This window comes from Cololabis saira, chromosome 12, assembly GCF_033807715.1.
Source record: "Cololabis saira isolate AMF1-May2022 chromosome 12, fColSai1.1, whole genome shotgun sequence".
In the NCBI taxonomy this organism is placed as follows: Eukaryota; Metazoa; Chordata; class Actinopteri; order Beloniformes; family Belonidae; genus Cololabis; species Cololabis saira.
In genome coordinates this window covers 34,515,973-34,533,408 of record NC_084598.1, presented here as the reverse complement: position 1 = coordinate 34,533,408, position 17,436 = coordinate 34,515,973, and the positions used below count along the sequence as shown (strand labels likewise).

At 45.4% G+C, this 17,436-nt stretch overlaps 1 protein-coding gene across 1 annotated transcript in view; it reads left to right on the top strand.

The window, feature by feature from the left end:
* The window catches only part of LOC133456406 (uncharacterized), a 38,481-nt gene continuing 21,045 nt past the window's right edge, over positions 1 to 17,436 (top strand). The window contains exons 1-10 of the mRNA XM_061734882.1: positions 1 to 118; positions 3,411 to 3,546; positions 3,925 to 4,034; positions 4,130 to 4,174; positions 4,270 to 4,402; positions 4,595 to 4,692; positions 6,490 to 6,577; positions 10,568 to 10,833; positions 14,653 to 14,721; positions 15,092 to 15,227. Of these exons, the coding sequence (XP_061590866.1) occupies positions 1 to 118; positions 3,411 to 3,546; positions 3,925 to 4,034; positions 4,130 to 4,174; positions 4,270 to 4,402; positions 4,595 to 4,692; positions 6,490 to 6,577; positions 10,568 to 10,833; positions 14,653 to 14,721; positions 15,092 to 15,227 (1,199 nt within the window). The remainder of the gene's footprint in view (positions 119 to 3,410; positions 3,547 to 3,924; positions 4,035 to 4,129; positions 4,175 to 4,269; positions 4,403 to 4,594; positions 4,693 to 6,489; positions 6,578 to 10,567; positions 10,834 to 14,652; positions 14,722 to 15,091; positions 15,228 to 17,436) is intronic.

Below are 17,436 nucleotides of genomic sequence, written 5' to 3'. Positions count from 1 at the left end.
ATGGTGGCGATGGTGATGGTGTTGGTGGTACAAGGAGAGTGGAAGAATAAAGCCATCTGTAATTTGAAGAACCGTGGTGTCGTGTGTTTCCTGGAGGGAGTGATAGAGGGAGCAAACAGTATGGACCAGCCGGGAGCAGGGGAAAGACAAGACTAGATATACACAGGGGATAACGAGACACAGGTGCGGACAATCAGGGCAGATGGGAAACAGGAGGGACAGAACTGAAACTCAAAAACTGTGCCCAACCTTGACAAGGATACCGCATGGATTGAGTCTGGGTAATGCATTCTTTTATCAGTTTGACTCTGAAAGCTGCAATAATGGACTCAAACTCCAAAGCTTTTAAACCTCTATTTTGATAATATTTTACCAATTGTGATTTGCATATATAATGAGTTTTATTTTTCCAAATGAAATTAAATATAGAGTTGGATGACTTTATCACTTTTGGGGAAGTAAACATTGAATGACAAGGATAAATAAGTTTTGATAGACCCTCTGTTTTGGACAACAATGCACGACCTACATTGTAGTATTGATAGATTACGTGTTAACCAGTAGTTAAAAACTTTTGGCATTGCGCTTAACCTGGGTAAATTATTAGCACTCTATCTATCATTGATATTTTTAGTCACTACCAGACCAAGGTATTTTACCTCATTCTTAACTGGGATGTTTTCAATAATACTTTGATTACAGGTGTGTACAGCATGAGCACAGCAGATGGGCCTCCTTCAGCTCCAGGTCGGTCCAAAGGCGTTCACGTCGAGGCATGCAAGGGTCCCTCGTTCGGCTCATCTGGGGCTCTGAACATTCGTGGGTCACTTGTTGCAGCGCTCCAGACAGACGCTTCTTCGGTCACGATCATGGAGGACGCCAGCCCATAGCTAGTAGCTCTTCATGCTAAAATAGGAGCTGTGACCTTCTTCATTGCTCACAGAGAACTCCATGGGACTGTGGACAGGTCTGAGGTAGAAGAGACCTGGAAGGAAAAGAGAAAGAGAAGTGGATGTTCCCTCAAAGGGTTAGAGTTGAAAATTTGCAAAATGCACAGTTTGATTGAATTTTACTTGATTGTATTTGGGACTGGCTGAGTGCTCAGTTCATATATCCTTCTTTTCTATAAGAAAAATGTTGGACATTCTCGTGGAATTGCCACGGAATAATTTATGTTGTGGTATGTTAATTTCTACAGAACAATATTTATTTTATTATTATGAAAATTTTATATTGGTGATGCTAATTGACGTTTTGTTGTTCCTTTTTTAAAAAAAACTTTATAATCGGTAAGGAAATTGATAAAGAATCTAATTGTTAGGTAGAACTGAAAATTTAACTGGAATTGTCAAAATCTTATCAATTCTCATCCCTACTCTTCTGAGGAAAGCTTCAACCTTGAGATGTGTCAAAGTCTCCTCTCAGCAAGCCCTTCGCGACCTCATCCAGCCTCCCTCCCTATCTCTCAATTCTTCCCAAATCTGAACTCTTCTGACCGGATGAATGCAGAGTTGCAGGATTCCAGAAAGACCATCGTTACAAAAAGCCCTGCCCGACCTGAGTCATCTGGAACTGCTGCTGGAAGAAGCCGGTCCCCAGCACCCACCACGCTTCCCTCCCTGCTGGAAACACAATCATCATCAGCCTCAACAGCCAGAAAACAACACAGCAGCAAGTTCTAACTGATTTTTGATTGCTCCAGGCCACAGTACTGTGTGTACTCATGGCTCATTTCAGGGTAAGCCACGGCCCAACATGTAAGCTTCTTCCATCCCTGTTTTAATACGTTGCAGAAAATCTTAGTCAACCTTCAGAAAAAAAAGGCTTGCCCAATACATTCCCTAAGTTTATCAAATCTTGTGTGCACTGCTAATCAACCACAGCCAGCCCATAATAAAATCTGGAGATTAAAAACCTTAACATCTGATATCTAACGTTTGACAAAAAACTTGGCTTGATTAAAGAAAACAATGCAGCTGTTCTTATTGAAGCCAATTTCAGCTCTAATTCAGTTCCATTCAAACCTGAACCGCTGGGGCAGAGAAAAAAACACTTATACTTGCCGTTTTTTGTGCATAATTGCAATTGGATACTGGTAAATCAGTATTGGATGTGGAGATCAGGTTTATAATTTCATATAATTAATACCTTAACTAATCTTTTCTGGCATGTTTTTTCCTTCCCAAACAGAAGAAACCTGCAGGTGCCTCGAAAGACCCGTTCCAATTACATACAAGATGTCACAAAACACAAGAGTCAGCACTCTTTCAAGAAAAGACAACAGATTAGATAACTGGTGAACAAACAAAAAACTGAAAATTTAACATGAATAAACACATGTGAAGGAGAAAGGACCAGCGCTATTATGATAATATTTACAACTCTTCAACTCTGACCGTCCTCTCATTATCTTGGTAATGGGAGGTGGATGCTTGAGATATCTTTATTATTTTTGCTATTATCATCAGTTTTGCCTTTCATCATGTTTGCACACTACAACAATGTGGTATTCAGGGCACATGAGGAGATTGCGTCGTCATCTCTTCACCCAGCAGTATAAATACAAGCACTTCCTTCTCTGTCGGCATCAGTTTCATCTTTCTCTCAAGACGGGATCATCTACAACCATGCTGCTCTTCAGACTCACCACTGCACTGTGTGAGTATAGAAAGGAATCCTGACTAGAACAATACACTAGTTTACAGAGCGTGAGATTTTAGAGGAATTTACAATGTCTGTATGTGACAATGGCACCAAATTTGTTACATCTGTTTAAACGAGGAGGAAATGTATCAGGAAGGCCGGCCAGTTGTAGATATTATACATCTCTTACACGTGTTTCTTCTTTTCCAGCGCTTGCGGCCGCTTGCTTGGCCTGGTTTCCAGGTAGATGACAAAATGCTTGATTTATGTCATACATACAGCACAAGCACATTAAATGTAACTTATGTTCGAATTTTTGTTATTTTAGTAGACCGACTTTCCACAGAGAAAGCCATAACCTGCGATGGCTCCGGCAACGTCCATCGTTTGCAATGCAGTAAGTACATTTGAATGGTTTAACATTCTGTTTGTTACACAATAACCATTCTGTCTGGCCTCACTCTTCCCCATGATTTCTCTCATGCTAAGATAGTAATTCGAATAAATTATAATTTAAGGCAGTGTTTCCCAACCCTGCTCCTCAGGGCACACTCTCCTGCGTGTTTTAGATGTCATCCTGCATCAACACACCTGATTCAGAAAAATGGATCATCATCAGATTGTCATGAAAGTCATTTGTATCCGAGTGCATTGAAGCAGGGAAACGTGTAGAACATGCAGGACAGTGTGCCATGAAGAACATAGTTGGGAAACGATGATCTAAAGTCCCCCCTTTTTAACTTACTTGGTCCTTTGGTGTGTAACAGGTTCTGGAGTCATCGTTGTGAAGTCAGCGCTGTATGGTCGTGACGACCGTGAGACCTGCAGTGAGGGCAGGTCTTCAAAACAGCTCTCCAATACTCGATGCTCCCAAGACGGAATTGTCGACATCGTCAAGGACAGGTAAACCTTGTATTTTACATAGGACTATTCTGGTTTACAGCAGGAACTGAGTCAAATTGTAATTGTCCCAGTGTTCACCGTCTCACAGCCAGGTTGTTGGCGTTAGGCCGATGAAGTGGGGAAAGATTCTATGCAAGATTACCTCATTAATCTCTCCTAATATTATTACCATTACTAAAGCACGATTATATTTATATTACATAATCTGGATACATAACAGCAGGTTTTATTCAACACTACTACTTTTTTTTATTGTTTTTTTAATGCTTAGATACATTGAGTGTAATCAATAAAGATTTCTGCTAAATATTTAAACAGCACCACATTATGTTTTAATTTTTACAATGCACTTCTGTACTCTTCATCTCATTGCAACAGGTGCGATGGCCTTAAATCGTGTGAGTTCAACATGACTTTGGTGAATGAGAATGATCCCTGTCAAGGCATCTCCAAGTATCTTAAAACCATCTACCAATGCCTGTCAGCGAGTCAGTAACATGTTTCTACTTGATCTAATACATTAAGTTATACACTGACTTGATTGTGAGATTTAACGTTAAAAACATGTTATTTATTTCCACAGCTCATCTCATTGTGTGTCAGAACTCTCTCGCATGGTTGACGTGTGGTAAGAAGAAGCATTCAGAATGGCTCAATGTTACAGACGCGAGCACAACTACTTTAGTTTTTCTGACAAAGCCACAATCTCCCTCTCTTCTTCAGGGAAAGGCCAGGTTATCTCCGTCTACGGTGCAGATTATGGACGTCGTGACCGGACCACCTGCTCTTATCAGAAACCGGGGTCCGAGACTATGAACGTCAACTGCTCCAACCCCGCTAAAGAAGTTGCTGCAAGGTAAGGGAGGGTCTGTTTTCACTGATGCAGTATATAAAAGAACATCATTTCTTGCAGAGTTCACTTTGTAAATTACAGGAAACAAAAGCTCACAGCGTTTAAGATGACACATACGACAATCATGAATTCCACATTAAGTGAAGCATTTCCCGCTGGCAACATTTACTGACCTATTTTCATTTATGCCCACAGGTGTAACGGGAAACAAGACTGCAAAATCCCAGCTAGCAACTCAGTGTTTAAAGATCCTTGTTCAGACACATACAAGTACCTTGAGGTGTCTTACACTTGTAAATTGGCTTATTATAACCCTTATCATGGGCTCCTGAGCAAGTTTCATTGGTAATAGTTTACCAACGATGATGGAGATAATCCATGAGATGATCCACGAACATGCCAGTCTGTTAGACTTCAAGAGGCTACAGTCATGATAATCTCTCATTTCACATTTTAACGTCTTAAATTGAGCTACTCAGTAAAGATAAGTGACAAAAAAAAGTTAATATAAAAAAGAAAAAAAAATCCTCTATATGTCTGCATGTAAGTAACAACACAACTTTCACAGCAAATTAATTCTGACACCTCACAACAATATAAAATAAACAGGAGTGATGAACACCCATCAATCATTCCCATCCTGCCTGGTGACAGACGTCACTGTTTGACGGCAACGTCCAATGATTTTTAATTTAATCATGTGCTTGAGATGAAACTCTTCCTGATTTATTTCTATATAAATAAAGCTGAACTGACTTATCCAAGCTCGTCATTGGGCCTTATTTTATTCTTATATCTTACATTTATTTTCAAGGAGTTATTTTGATAGTCACGGTTAGGTTTGACTGTCAAGTTAACATCATAACAGATTTATGACACAGACTCAGATATATACTGTATGTTTTTAGCTAAACATTGTTTAGTGAGTGGACTTGGAGTTACGCCGTCGGTTACACTGCCTCGGTTACACTGCCTCGGTTGTGATTGTTACCTTTTCTTCTTTTCTACAACTGTCTGCAAATATATGATGGGTTAGTGTCAAGATTGGCAAAACAAAACCCTTTCTTCATATGCAAATTAATGTTGCAGCATATGTGAGAGTGAGGGTGAAAGTGTGGTGGTTATACCCAAATTTGTTAGGTGGCCGGAACTGTCAACAACGTCCCTGCAGACAACATTCAGCTTTGGGGCCCCCTAGTGGCGATAGGGGCTCTCTGCATGTCAATAGTCCTCAAATGGCAAGAAACGGCTCTGTGTGAAGGTATAAATTGAAAACTTGTGGCTATGCACTGTGAAAAAAAGCTGTTATAATGCTGATAGTGCACATGAATATATATTTGCTTGAAATGTAAGATTTTCTATTGTTTAGTAGATTCTGTAGATGCTCCAGAGTGGTTTTTAAGCAACATGCTGAAATTAAATCATAGCACAAACATACAACCTTACGTTCTCTACTGACTGGACAAGTGTTAGAAGTGCATAATAATGTTACAAGTTTCCTTTCCAGCATAAATATAAATCATTCCTTTCTTCTTAATGATTGTAAACCCAAACAAACCACTTGTGAAATAAAAGCTATGGAAGAATGTATTGGGTCCATTTCTTCTCTTTTGAACTCCTTGACTCCTAAAACAAAATGAAAATATCCCCAGCCAGTGAAATCAACCGCATTTATTAAATGCTCATCAGACATTATCTATGCATGTTTAAAGAAAGAACTGCAAATTTTAAAAGGTTTGTAAATTAAACTTTTTTTGCAGAATTACAATTTAATGACATGTTCAATTTAGTGAGTTAACGTTACAAAAAAGCTAACCAACATCGTTCAGCTTTAAATGATGCAAAAATAAAGTCAATCTGGGACGTTCAATTCTCTCAGGCAAAAAAAAAACAATTATCTTCTTCAGTTAACTGTTAGATGATGATGTTTGCATTAAAAAAAGTACACACTCAAAGTCAAACGGTTAACTCATTAAAATGATTTTGTGTTGCCTGTCAGTGGATAAACATTGTGAAGAAACCCAAAGCCCGACTACCAAATGACTGTTAAGTTGCTGATGTCGTTGGAGAGGTCTGTCTTTGACGGGTAGACCACCTTCAGGTTCACGTCTTGATCGACTGTCCGGACCTGCTGGACGATGAGTTGGCTGGAGGTCTCAGAGCTGGCGGGAGGCTCCGGTACACCGTCCCCCAGCAGTGAACTTGTTCAACTCTGCCATTTTCTCTGAGAAAATAGGACTTTAACTTTAACTCAAAGCACCTATATTATACTTTTCCTGACTTTCAAAGATTCAAAAAAAATGTGTAGCATCATTTATTTATTTCTTTTTGCCATAAAGTTGCATTTACCACACAACAATTGCGCAATCAACATGTAATTGTTAGTATGGTAGGTCTTTAAAAAGGTTCATAATCATTTTGCAACAGCTGTTGCCATGGAGATTGACTGTCATCATATTCTGGATCTGTTTTGGCCATCAAAAATGTACAGCTCTATCAAAACCTTGCCATTCACGGCAACTTAGTGCTGCACTGAATGTTAGAATCTCTTCAATCAGTGCTGCTCGGTGGCGCAGTGGGTTAAGCGGCGGCTCATATACTGAGGCTACAGTCCTCCTCCTGCAGCGGTCGCGGGTTCGAATCCAGCCCCCGCACCTTTGCTGCGTGTCTTCCCCGTTCTCTCTCTACCCCTTTCCAGTCTGCATCTCAATAAAGGGCCACTAGAGCCCATAAAAAATCTTTAAAAAAAAGAAATCTCTTCAATCACAATCTCCCACCTCCATATTTTTGGGGGTTTTGTCAAGTTTAGGCTCTTGTTTTGTTGTAATTCCTTCTCAGCAGCGCTTTATGTTTAATAAACTACATTTTTGGAAATCCTACCACCTTTGTCTCCTGTATCTGGGTCTTATACACCCAAACCCCGACACACTTACATTTGCAAGTCAGTATACACTAATTGTGGTTACCATAATCAAAATAAATGTTGGCACCTTGGTTTTCTTATTGTTGGTGATGGATGGGAATGATATCACATGTCCCTTTGAATCCCCGAGGCACGGATACAGTGATTATCCTTGCTGAAACTGCAGATATCTTTTAAAAAAAAAAAAAAAAAAATAACTAGGTGTCTTCAGGTGGGAACCTCTTTTCACCAGTGTTTTATTTAGTTGATCCGATGAGACCTCTCGAAGGCTAAACAGTGATAAGTAAAGGTATGGGAATTGCTTTACAGACCTTGTTATAATCATTACATAAAACGTTTAACTTATACTTCCTCATGAAGTCATCATTTGATAACAACATTCCATTTGTATCTGTTGGGCCACAGTTCTACATGAACATGGGAAGCCTTAATTTGAACTTTAAGGCCCAGTTCTCATTTACGGCCCTTCAGTGATAAGGGAGAGCACTCTCATTGGGCATGGACCCCAAACCGCAGGAGGGGCCGCGGTCCTTATAAATAAATATAAATATAAAGAGCAGACTCCCCCCTCTCTATTGTTCTCTTCTCTTCTCTTCTCTTTTCTTTTTCCTCCACTCTTGCTCCCAGGGTCCCAGGGAACTATTTTAGCAGGAAGAGCTACCAGTGTTGTGCTAGTTACTGAAAAATAGTAACTAGTTACCATTACTAGTTACTTCATTAAAATGTAACTCAGTTAGTTAGACCAAAAAGTAATGCGTTACTATGAAAAGTAACTTTTTAGTTACTTTAAATAAAAACATTATTTTAAATGCTCCCATTGAATGCCCCTCTAGCCCTCATTTCAGCATGGTAATGTATGGATTTGCATTGTGCATCGTGTTCTGCATTCTAAACAGTCTCCCCGCTTCTTCACTTCCTGTGTCAATAACGTTGGTCGCTTAGCAACAAGCTGAGAATGACCAATGAGCTTCAGCAGCAGCTCAAGAACGGGACCCTTTGATGAATCGTTTATTAGTCTCAAATATAACCAATGGTGGCATGTCGGTTTATAAAAATCTTTTTGCCCAGAAGAAAAAAGAGCGACAACAACGACCCATAACTATTTTTTCTCTCGAAAAAACACACCTGCACCGCGGGCTTTAGGAGAAAAAGACGCTAGTACAGAGTCGGGATGCAGCGGCTCAGAAGAGCAGTGGAATACGTGCGAGGCGGTGCTGATCTCCGCAATTTGAAGCCTTCTATAATAATAGTAAAAAGAATTTCACTTATCACGGGTTCTTTTTGGAACGTAACCCCTGCGAAAAACCAGGGATTACTGTAATGACAATATCTCCACGCTGCGAAACTCGCCGTCTCTTGTCTCATGACCGCTCATGTTTTTGAATGCACACACTCTACGTTTCCTCTGGTCTCTGCGTGTGGTGAAAAAAAGCTTCACTGTAGCCAGAAATAATGGAACAATGCACCGTTTGGTTACTGAATTTAAAAAGTAATGCGTTAGAGTATTAGTTACCGCAAAACTAACGGCGTTACTGTAACGCGTTACTAAATAACGCGTTAGTCCCAACACTGAGAGCTACTAGCTACGGGCCGGCCTCCTCCATGATCGTGACCGAAGAAGCGTCTGTCTGGAGCGCTACAACGAGTGACCCACGAATGTTCCGAGCCCAGATGAGCCAAAAGAGGGACCCTTGCATCGTTTGTCTACGTTGCTGGATTTTGGTGACATGTTCTTCCACAACTGAAAACAAACTTCCTCATTTCCCAGTTAAATGACCAGAGCGCACGTGTGAAGTCAGTTCCACATTGGTGCGTCTATGTGTGGGAAACATCAGAAGAACTTGGTTTTCTGGTAGTGAGAAATATTTCTAGTGTCTTGGGTTTTACTTTTCTCTTCTCATCCTCTCCTACTAACCCCGACACGCACGCACACTCTTATCTTGGTCATAAAACTTCCAAGTTTGTTTTCACTGGATGAGACAAAATCTTGTCCAGTCACGTGGTGTCTGAGTCTCACGTGACTCAGACACCACGTGACTTTGTCAACCATCTTTTCTTTTGCCTCACCACTGTATGAATAGCAATCGCGAGACACACACGCACGCACGCACGCACGCACGCACGCACGCACGCACGCACGCACGCACGCACGCACGCACGCACGCACGCACGCACACACACACTCAGAATTTATCCTAAGTGTTGTTTTATCCTCCTTTGGACACTTGTGTGAATAAATTCTGATTAATTTGAATGAGAGAAGTTGTTTGTGCTTATTTTATACAGGTGGTGCCCTATTTTGATTAATTCATTTTGATAATTCAATATGATAAATAATCTTCTTTATTAATTATTAATAATTATTGAAGGACACACAAAGGCCAACACACGGCCAAAGTTCTGGGGGCCGTCCTCGGGACCGGGCAGACAGTTCGGGGGGTCGCCCTCGAGGCCGGCCCGACCGGCGAGACAGTTCGCGGGGTCGCCGTCTGGGCGGAGCAAACAGGATACGGGGAGCCAGCTTTGGGGCAGACGGGATGCGGGGAGCCGGCTTCGGGGCAGACGGGATGCGGGGAGCCGGCTTCGGGGCAGACAGGATGCGGGGAGCCGGCTTTGGGGGACAGAGGTTCCTCGGAGCTGCCAGAGGGGGAACCCGGGTCCTCGGAGCTGCCAGAGGGGGAACCCGGGTCCTCGGAGCTGCCAGAGGGGGAACAGAAGGAAATCTGCAGTGTGCGAAAAATACCCGGATGTTTTACTGATTTGGAAAAAAATCTGCAGCATGCATCAGGCCAGTCTAGCTTGCCTAGTATATCCCAGAATGCAATGCGGCCTGGCCGGGCAGCGCTTTTTTCTTTTTTTTTCTCAAAGCTTTATTGAGAAAACAGCTGCAATCGGACAGTGATGTGATTTGAAGGCAGAAAGGACTAATTGCACTGTGGAGAGGGAGAAGGAGGAATATAAATGTAAGTAACTTTAATATATAACCTTTTTAATTAAATTTAGTGTAAGGACAACGATTAAAAATTAATCAATTAATCAACCTCTCCACCCTGCCTGGCTTGATAAGTCATGGCTGCACAGCAGAAAGGGGCTGCTGCTGCTGGGAGAACGTTCTGCACGTGTGTCTTGGGTGTGTCTGGAGAAAATAAACGGAGTTCCTGCACTGAAACCTGTGTCCTCTGTCCTGTCGGTCGGCCCCGTAGCACTCGCCGTGCTACACTGGCACCCAACGTGGGGCCCGACAGGATGGAGGCACTGGCACAGAAACTGGCAGACCTGGCGGCCCTGATCCGGAGCCAGGCGGAGCGGCAGACTGCAGCGCTGGAGATGCTGGCAGCGCAGCAGCCGGCAGGGTGGGGTCGCCCGCCTACTCTGCTCGCAGAGGACCACCCCTTCACCTTCAGCTACCCGGACGTGCGGCGAGGGGTGCTGGACTGTCCAGGGCGGTCCTCGGAGGACGACGACTCCTTTTCCTTCACGTGCCCGTACGTGAGGCGAGCGGCGCGGGACCGTCTAGGGAGGCCCTCGGCGGTCCTGGAGGCGCCGGTCCTGGAGGAGGCTGTCCTGGAGGAGGCTGTCCTGGAGGAGGCTGTCCTGGAGGAGGCGGTCCTGGAGGAGGCGGTCCTGGAGGAGGCGGTCCTGGAGGAGGAGGCGGTCCTGGAGGAGGAGGCGGTCCTGGAGGAGGCGGCGGTCCTGGAGGAGGCGGCGGTCCTGGAGGAGGCGGCGGTCCTGGAGGAGGCGGCGATCGAGGAGGCGCCGATCCTGGAGGCGCCGATCCTGGAGGCGCCGATCCTGGAGGCACCGATCCTGGAGGCGGAGACGTCGGTCGCCTGGGCGGTCCTGGACGTGCAAGCTCCAGAGGCGGACCAGTGGCTGGAGCAGTGCTGCGTCGGGGAGGGGGTGGTCCTGGACGCGCCGCGGATGCCGTCTGGCCCGAGGCCACCCTGGGCCCAGTCCCGAGAGCGGCGTTCTCGGCGGTCGGCCCGACCGGTCTCTGTGGTCGGCCCGTCGCCGAGGACGACCTCCCGACCGGTCTCTGTGGTCGGCCCGTCGCCGAGGGCGACCTCCCGACCGGCCTCGTCAGCCGGCCAAACCGGGAAGGCCCGGAGGCGCAGTCTGCGGTTCCTGGCTTCCTCTCCCGCTCCGAGGGGGGCGGGGGGGAGTTGGCTCGGCCGGATGGTCCCCGGCCTGAGGTTGGCGATGGGGGTGTGTGGCAGGGTGGAGGAGCTGCAGCCACTCAGGTTGATTGGGGCACAGGTGGCCCCAATCAACCTCTCCAACCTGCCTGGCTTGATAAGTCATGGCTGCACAGCAGAAAGGGGCTGCTGCTGCTGGGAGAAGGTTCTGCACGTGTGTCTTGTGTGTGTCTGGAGAGAGTCCCTGCACTGAAACCTGTGTCCTCTGTCCTGTCGGTCGGCCCCGTAGCACTCGCCGTGCTACAATGACTTTATCACTTTTGGGGAAGTAAACATTGAATGACAAGGATAAATACGTTTTGATAGACCCTCTGTTTTCGACAACAATGCACAACCTACATTGTAGTATTGATAGATTACGTGTTAACCAGTAGTTAAAAACTTTTGGCATTGCGCTTAACCTGGGTAAATTATTAGCACTCTACCTATCATTGATATTTTTAGTCACTACCAGACCAAGGTATTTTACCTCATTCTTAACTGGGATGTTTTCAATAATACTTTGATTACAGGTGTGTACAGCATGAGCACAGCAGATGGGCCTCCTTCAGCTCCAGGTCGGTCCAAAGGCGTTCACGTTGAGGCATGCAAGGGTCCCTCTTTCGGCTCATGTGGGGATCTGAACATTCGTGGGTCACTCGTTGCAGCGCTCCAGACAGACGCTTCTTTGGTCACGATCATGGAGGACGCCAGCCCATAGCTAGTAGCTCTTCATGCTAAAATAGGAGCTGTGACCTTCTTCATTGCTCACAGAGAACTCCATGGGACTGTGGACAGGTCTGAGGTAGAAGAGACCTGGAAGGAAAAGAGAAAAAGAGAGGGGGGAGCTTGCTCTTTATAGCTAGCCCAGACTGTGACTGCCCCCCCCCCCCTCCCTGCAGTTTGGGGTTCATGCCCAATGAGAGGGCTATTCCTTATCACTGAAGGGCCGTAAATGCAAATCCTGCTCTGGCTTTGCATCATTACTACATCCTTTGTTCCAAACCATGCGATCAGCTGTGAGGAAATCAAGGCTGGGCTCAGAGTTAGGCCTCAGAGCTGGGCCATAAAGTTCAAATTAACGCTTCCCATGTTCACATAGAACTGTGGCCCAACAGCGCCCAAGTGATACAAATGCTTGAAAGTCTGGTTCCATTTCAGTAAGAAAGACAACAACAGGTCAACTGTCAATACTTGCCAAGTGGATGTTTCCTCAAAGGGTTAGAGTTGAAAATTTGCAAAATGCACAGTTTGATTGAATTTTACTTGATTGTATTTGGGACTGGCTGAGTGCTCAGTTCATATATCCTTCTTTTCTATAAGAAAAATGTTGGACATTCTCGTGGAATTGCCACAGAATAATTTATGTTGTGTTATGTTAATTTCTACAGAACAATATTTATTTGATTAATTATGAAAATTTTATATTGGTGATGCTAATTGATGTTTTGTTGTTCCTTTTTTTTAAAAAAAACATTAGAATCGGTAAGGAAATTGATAAAAAATCTAATTGTTAGGTAGAACTGAAAATGTAACTGGAATTGTCAAAATCTTATCAATTCTCATCCATACTCTTCTGAGGAAAGCTTCAACCTTGAGATGTGTCAAAGTCTCCTCTCAGCAAGCCCTTCGCGACCTCATCCAGCCTCCCTCCCTCTCTCTCTCAATTCTTCCCAAATCTGAACTCTTCTGACCGGATGAATGCAGAGTTGCAGGATTCCAGAAAGACCATCGTTACAAAAAGCCCTGCCCGACCTGAGTCATCTGGAACTGTTGCTGGAAGAAGCCGGTCCCCAGCACCCACCACGCTTCCCTCCCTGCTGGAAACACAATCATCATCAGCCTCAACAGCCAGAAAACAACACAGCAGCAAGTTCTAACTGATTTTTGATTGCTCCAGGCCACAGTACTGTGTGTACTCATGGCTCATTTCAGGGTAAGCCACGGCCCAACATGCAAGCTTCTTCCATCCCTGTTTTAATACGTTGCAGAAAATCTTAGTCAACCTTCAGAAAAAAAAGGCTTGCCCAATACATTCCCTAAGTTTATCAAATCTTGTGTGCACTGCTAATCAACCACAGCCAGCCCATAATAAAATCTGGAGATTAAAAACCTTAACATCTGATATCTAACTTTTGACAAAAAACTTGGCTTGATTAAAGAAAACAATGCAGCTGTTCTTATTGAAGCCAATTTCAGCTCTAATTCAGTTCCATTCAAACCTGAACCGCTGGGGCAGAGAAAAAAAACACTTATACTTGCCGTTTTTAGTGCATAATTGCAATTGGATACTGGTAAATCAGTATTGGATGTGGAGATCGGGTTTATAATTTCATATAATGAATACCTTAACTAATCTTTTTCCTTCCCAAACAGAAGAAACCTGCAGGTGCCTCGAAAGACCCGTTCCAATTACATACAAGATGTCACAAAACACAAGAGTCAGCACTCACAAGAAAAGACAACAGATTAGACAACTGGTGAACAAACAAAAAACTGAAAATTTAACCTGAATAAACACATGTGAAGGAGAAAGGACCAGCGCTATTATGATAATATTTACAACTCTTCAACTCTGACCGTCCTCTCATTATCTTGGTAATGGGAGGTGGATGCTTGAGATATCTTTATTATTTTTGCTATTATCATCAGTTTTGCCTTTCATCATGTTTGCACACTACAACAATGTGGTATTCAGGGCACATGAGGAGATTGTGTAGTCATCATTTCACCCAGCAGTATAAATACAAGCACTTCCTTCTCTGTCGGCATCAGTTTCATCTTTCTCTCAAGACGGGATCATCTACAACCATGCTGCTCTTCAGACTCACCACTGCACTGTGTGAGTATAGAAAGGAATCCTGACTAGAACAATACACTAGTTTACAGAGCGTGAGATTTTAGAGGAATTTACAATGTCTGTATGTGACAATGGCACCAAATTTGTTACATCTGTTTAAACGAGGAGGAAATGTATCAGGAAGGCCGGCCAGTTGTAGATATTATACATCTCTTACACGTGTTTCTTCTTTTCCAGCGCTTGCGGCCGCTTGCTTGGCCTGGTTTCCAGGTAGATGAGAAAATGCTTGATTTATGTCATACATACAGCACAAGCACATTAAATGTAACTTATGTTCGGATTTTTGTTATTTTAGTAGACCGACTTTCCACAGAGAAAGCCATAACCTGCGATGGCTCCGGCAACGTCCATCGTTTGCAATGCAGTAAGTACATTTGAATGGTTTAACATTCTGTTTGTTACACAATAACCATTCTGTCTGGCCTCACTGTTCCCCATGATTTCTCTCATGCTAAGATAGTAATTCGAATAAATTATAATTTAAGGCAGTGTTTCCCAACCCTGCTCCTCAGGGCACACTCTCCTGTGTGTTTTAGATGTCATCCTGCATCAACACACCTGATTCAGAAAAATGGATCATCATCAGATTGTCATGAAAGTCATTTGGATCCGAGTGCATTGAAGCAAGGAAACGTGTAGAACATGCAGGACAGTGTGCCATGAAGAACAGAGTTGGGAAACGATGATCTAAAGTCCCCCCTTTTTCACTTACTTGGTCCTTTGGTGTGTAACAGGTTCTGGAGTCATCGTTGTGAAGTCAGCGCTGTATGGTCGTGACGACCGTGAGACCTGCAGTGAGGGCAGGTCTTCAAAACAGCTCTCCAATACTCGATGCTCCCAAGATGGAATTGTCGACATCGTCAAGGACAGGTAAACCTTGTATTTTACATAGGACTATTCTGGTTTACTGCAGGAACTGAGTCAAATTGTAATTGTCCCAGTGTTCACCGTCTCACAGCCAGGTGGTTGGCGTTAGGCCGATGAAGTGGGGAAAGATTCTATGCAAGTTACCTCATTAATCTCTCCTAATATTATTACCATTACTAAAGCACGATTATATTTATATTACATAATCTGGATACATAACAGCAGGTTTTATTCAACACTACTACTTTTTTTTAGTCAGTCATCATGTCAGTCATCTTCTCCCGCTTTATCCGTTACCGGGTCGCGGGGGCAGCAGCCTCAGCAGGGATGCCCAGACTTCCCTCACCCCAGACACTTCCTCCAGCTCTTCCGGGGGGAGTCCGAGGCGTTCCCAGGCCAGCCGAGAGACATAGTCTCTCCAGCGTGTCCTGGGTCTTCCCCGGGGTCTCCTCCCGGTGGGACATGCCTGGAACACCTCCCTAGGGAGGCGTCCAGGAGGCATCCGGTACAGATGCCCAAGCCACCTCAGCTGACTCCTCTCAATGTGGAGGAGTAGCGGCTCGACTCCGAGCTCCTCCCGGGTGACCGAACTCCTCACCCTATCTCTAAGGGAGCGTCCAGCCACCCTGCGGAGGAAACTCATCTCGGCCGCTTGTATCCGCGATCTTGTCCTTTCGGTCACTACCCAAAGTTCATGACCATAGGTGAGGGTAGGGGCGTAGATTGACCGGTAAATCGAGAGCTTCGCCTTTCGACTCAGCTCCCTCTTCACCACGACGGTCCAGTACATCGACCGCATTACTGCGGACGCTGCACCGATCCGCCTGTCAATCTCACGCTCCATTGTTCCCTCACTCGTGAACAAGATCCCGAGATACTTGAACTCCTCCACCTGAGGCAGGACTTCTCCACCCACCCGGAGAAGGCATGCCACCCTTTTCCGGTCGAGAACCATGGCCTCGGTCTTGGAGGTGCTGATTCTCATCCCTGCCGCGTCGCACTCGGCCGCAAACCGCCCCAGCACATGCTGGAGGTCCCGGTCTGATGAAGCCAACAGGACAACATCATCTGCAAAAAGCAGAGATGAAATCCTGAGGTTCCCAAACCGTACCCCCTCCGGCCCCTGGCTGCGCCTAGAAATCCTGTCCATAAAAATTATGAACAGGACCGGTGACAAAGGGCAGCCCTGCCGGAGTCCAACATGCACCGGGAACAAGTCTGACTTACTGCCGGCAATGCGAACCAGACTCCTGCTTCGATCATACAGAGACCGGACAGCCCTTAGTAGAGGGCCCCGGACTCCATACTCACTCAGCACCCCCCACAGAATGGCACGAGGGACACGGTCAAATGCCTTCTCCAGATCCACAAAGCACATGTAGACTGGTTGGGCAAATTCCCATGAACCCTCGAGCACCCTGCGGAGGGTATAGAGCTGGTCCAGTGTTCCACGACCGGGACGAAAACCGCATTGTTCCTCCTGAATCCGAGGTTCGACTATCGGCCGTAATCTCCTCTCCAGTACCCTGGCGTAGACTTTCCCCGGGAGGCTGAGAAGTGTGATCCCCCTGTAGTTGGAACACACTCTCCGGTCCCCCTTTTTAAACAGAGGGACCACCACCCCGGTTTGCCACCCCAGTGGTACTGTCCCCTTCCTCCATGCAATGTCGCAGAGGCGTGTCAGCCAAGACAGCCCTACGACATCCAGAGACTTGAGGTACTCAGGGCGAATCTCATCCACCCCCGGTGCCCGGCCACCGAGGAGCTTACGAACCACCTCGGTGACCTCGGCTTGGGTGATGGATGAGCACGCCTCCGAGCCCCAACCCTCTGCTTCCTCAGTGGAAGGCATGTCAGTCGGGTTAAGGAGATCCTCAAAGTATTCCTTCCACCGTCCGACAATGTCCCCAGTCGAGGTCAACAGCTCCCCACCAGCACCATAAATGGTGCCGGCAGAGTACTGCTTCCCCCTTCTGAGGCGCCGAACGGTCCTCCAGAATTTCCTCGAGGCCGACCGAAAGTCCTCCTCCATGGCCTCCCCGAACTCCTCCCAGACCTGAGTTTTTGCCTCCAAGACTGCCCGAGCCGCGGCCCGCTTGGCCTGCCGGTACCTATCTACTGCGTCAGGAGTCCCACCGGCCAACATAGCCCGGTAGGACTCCTTCTTCAGTCTGACGGCATCCTGTACTTCCGGTGTCCACCACCGGGTTCT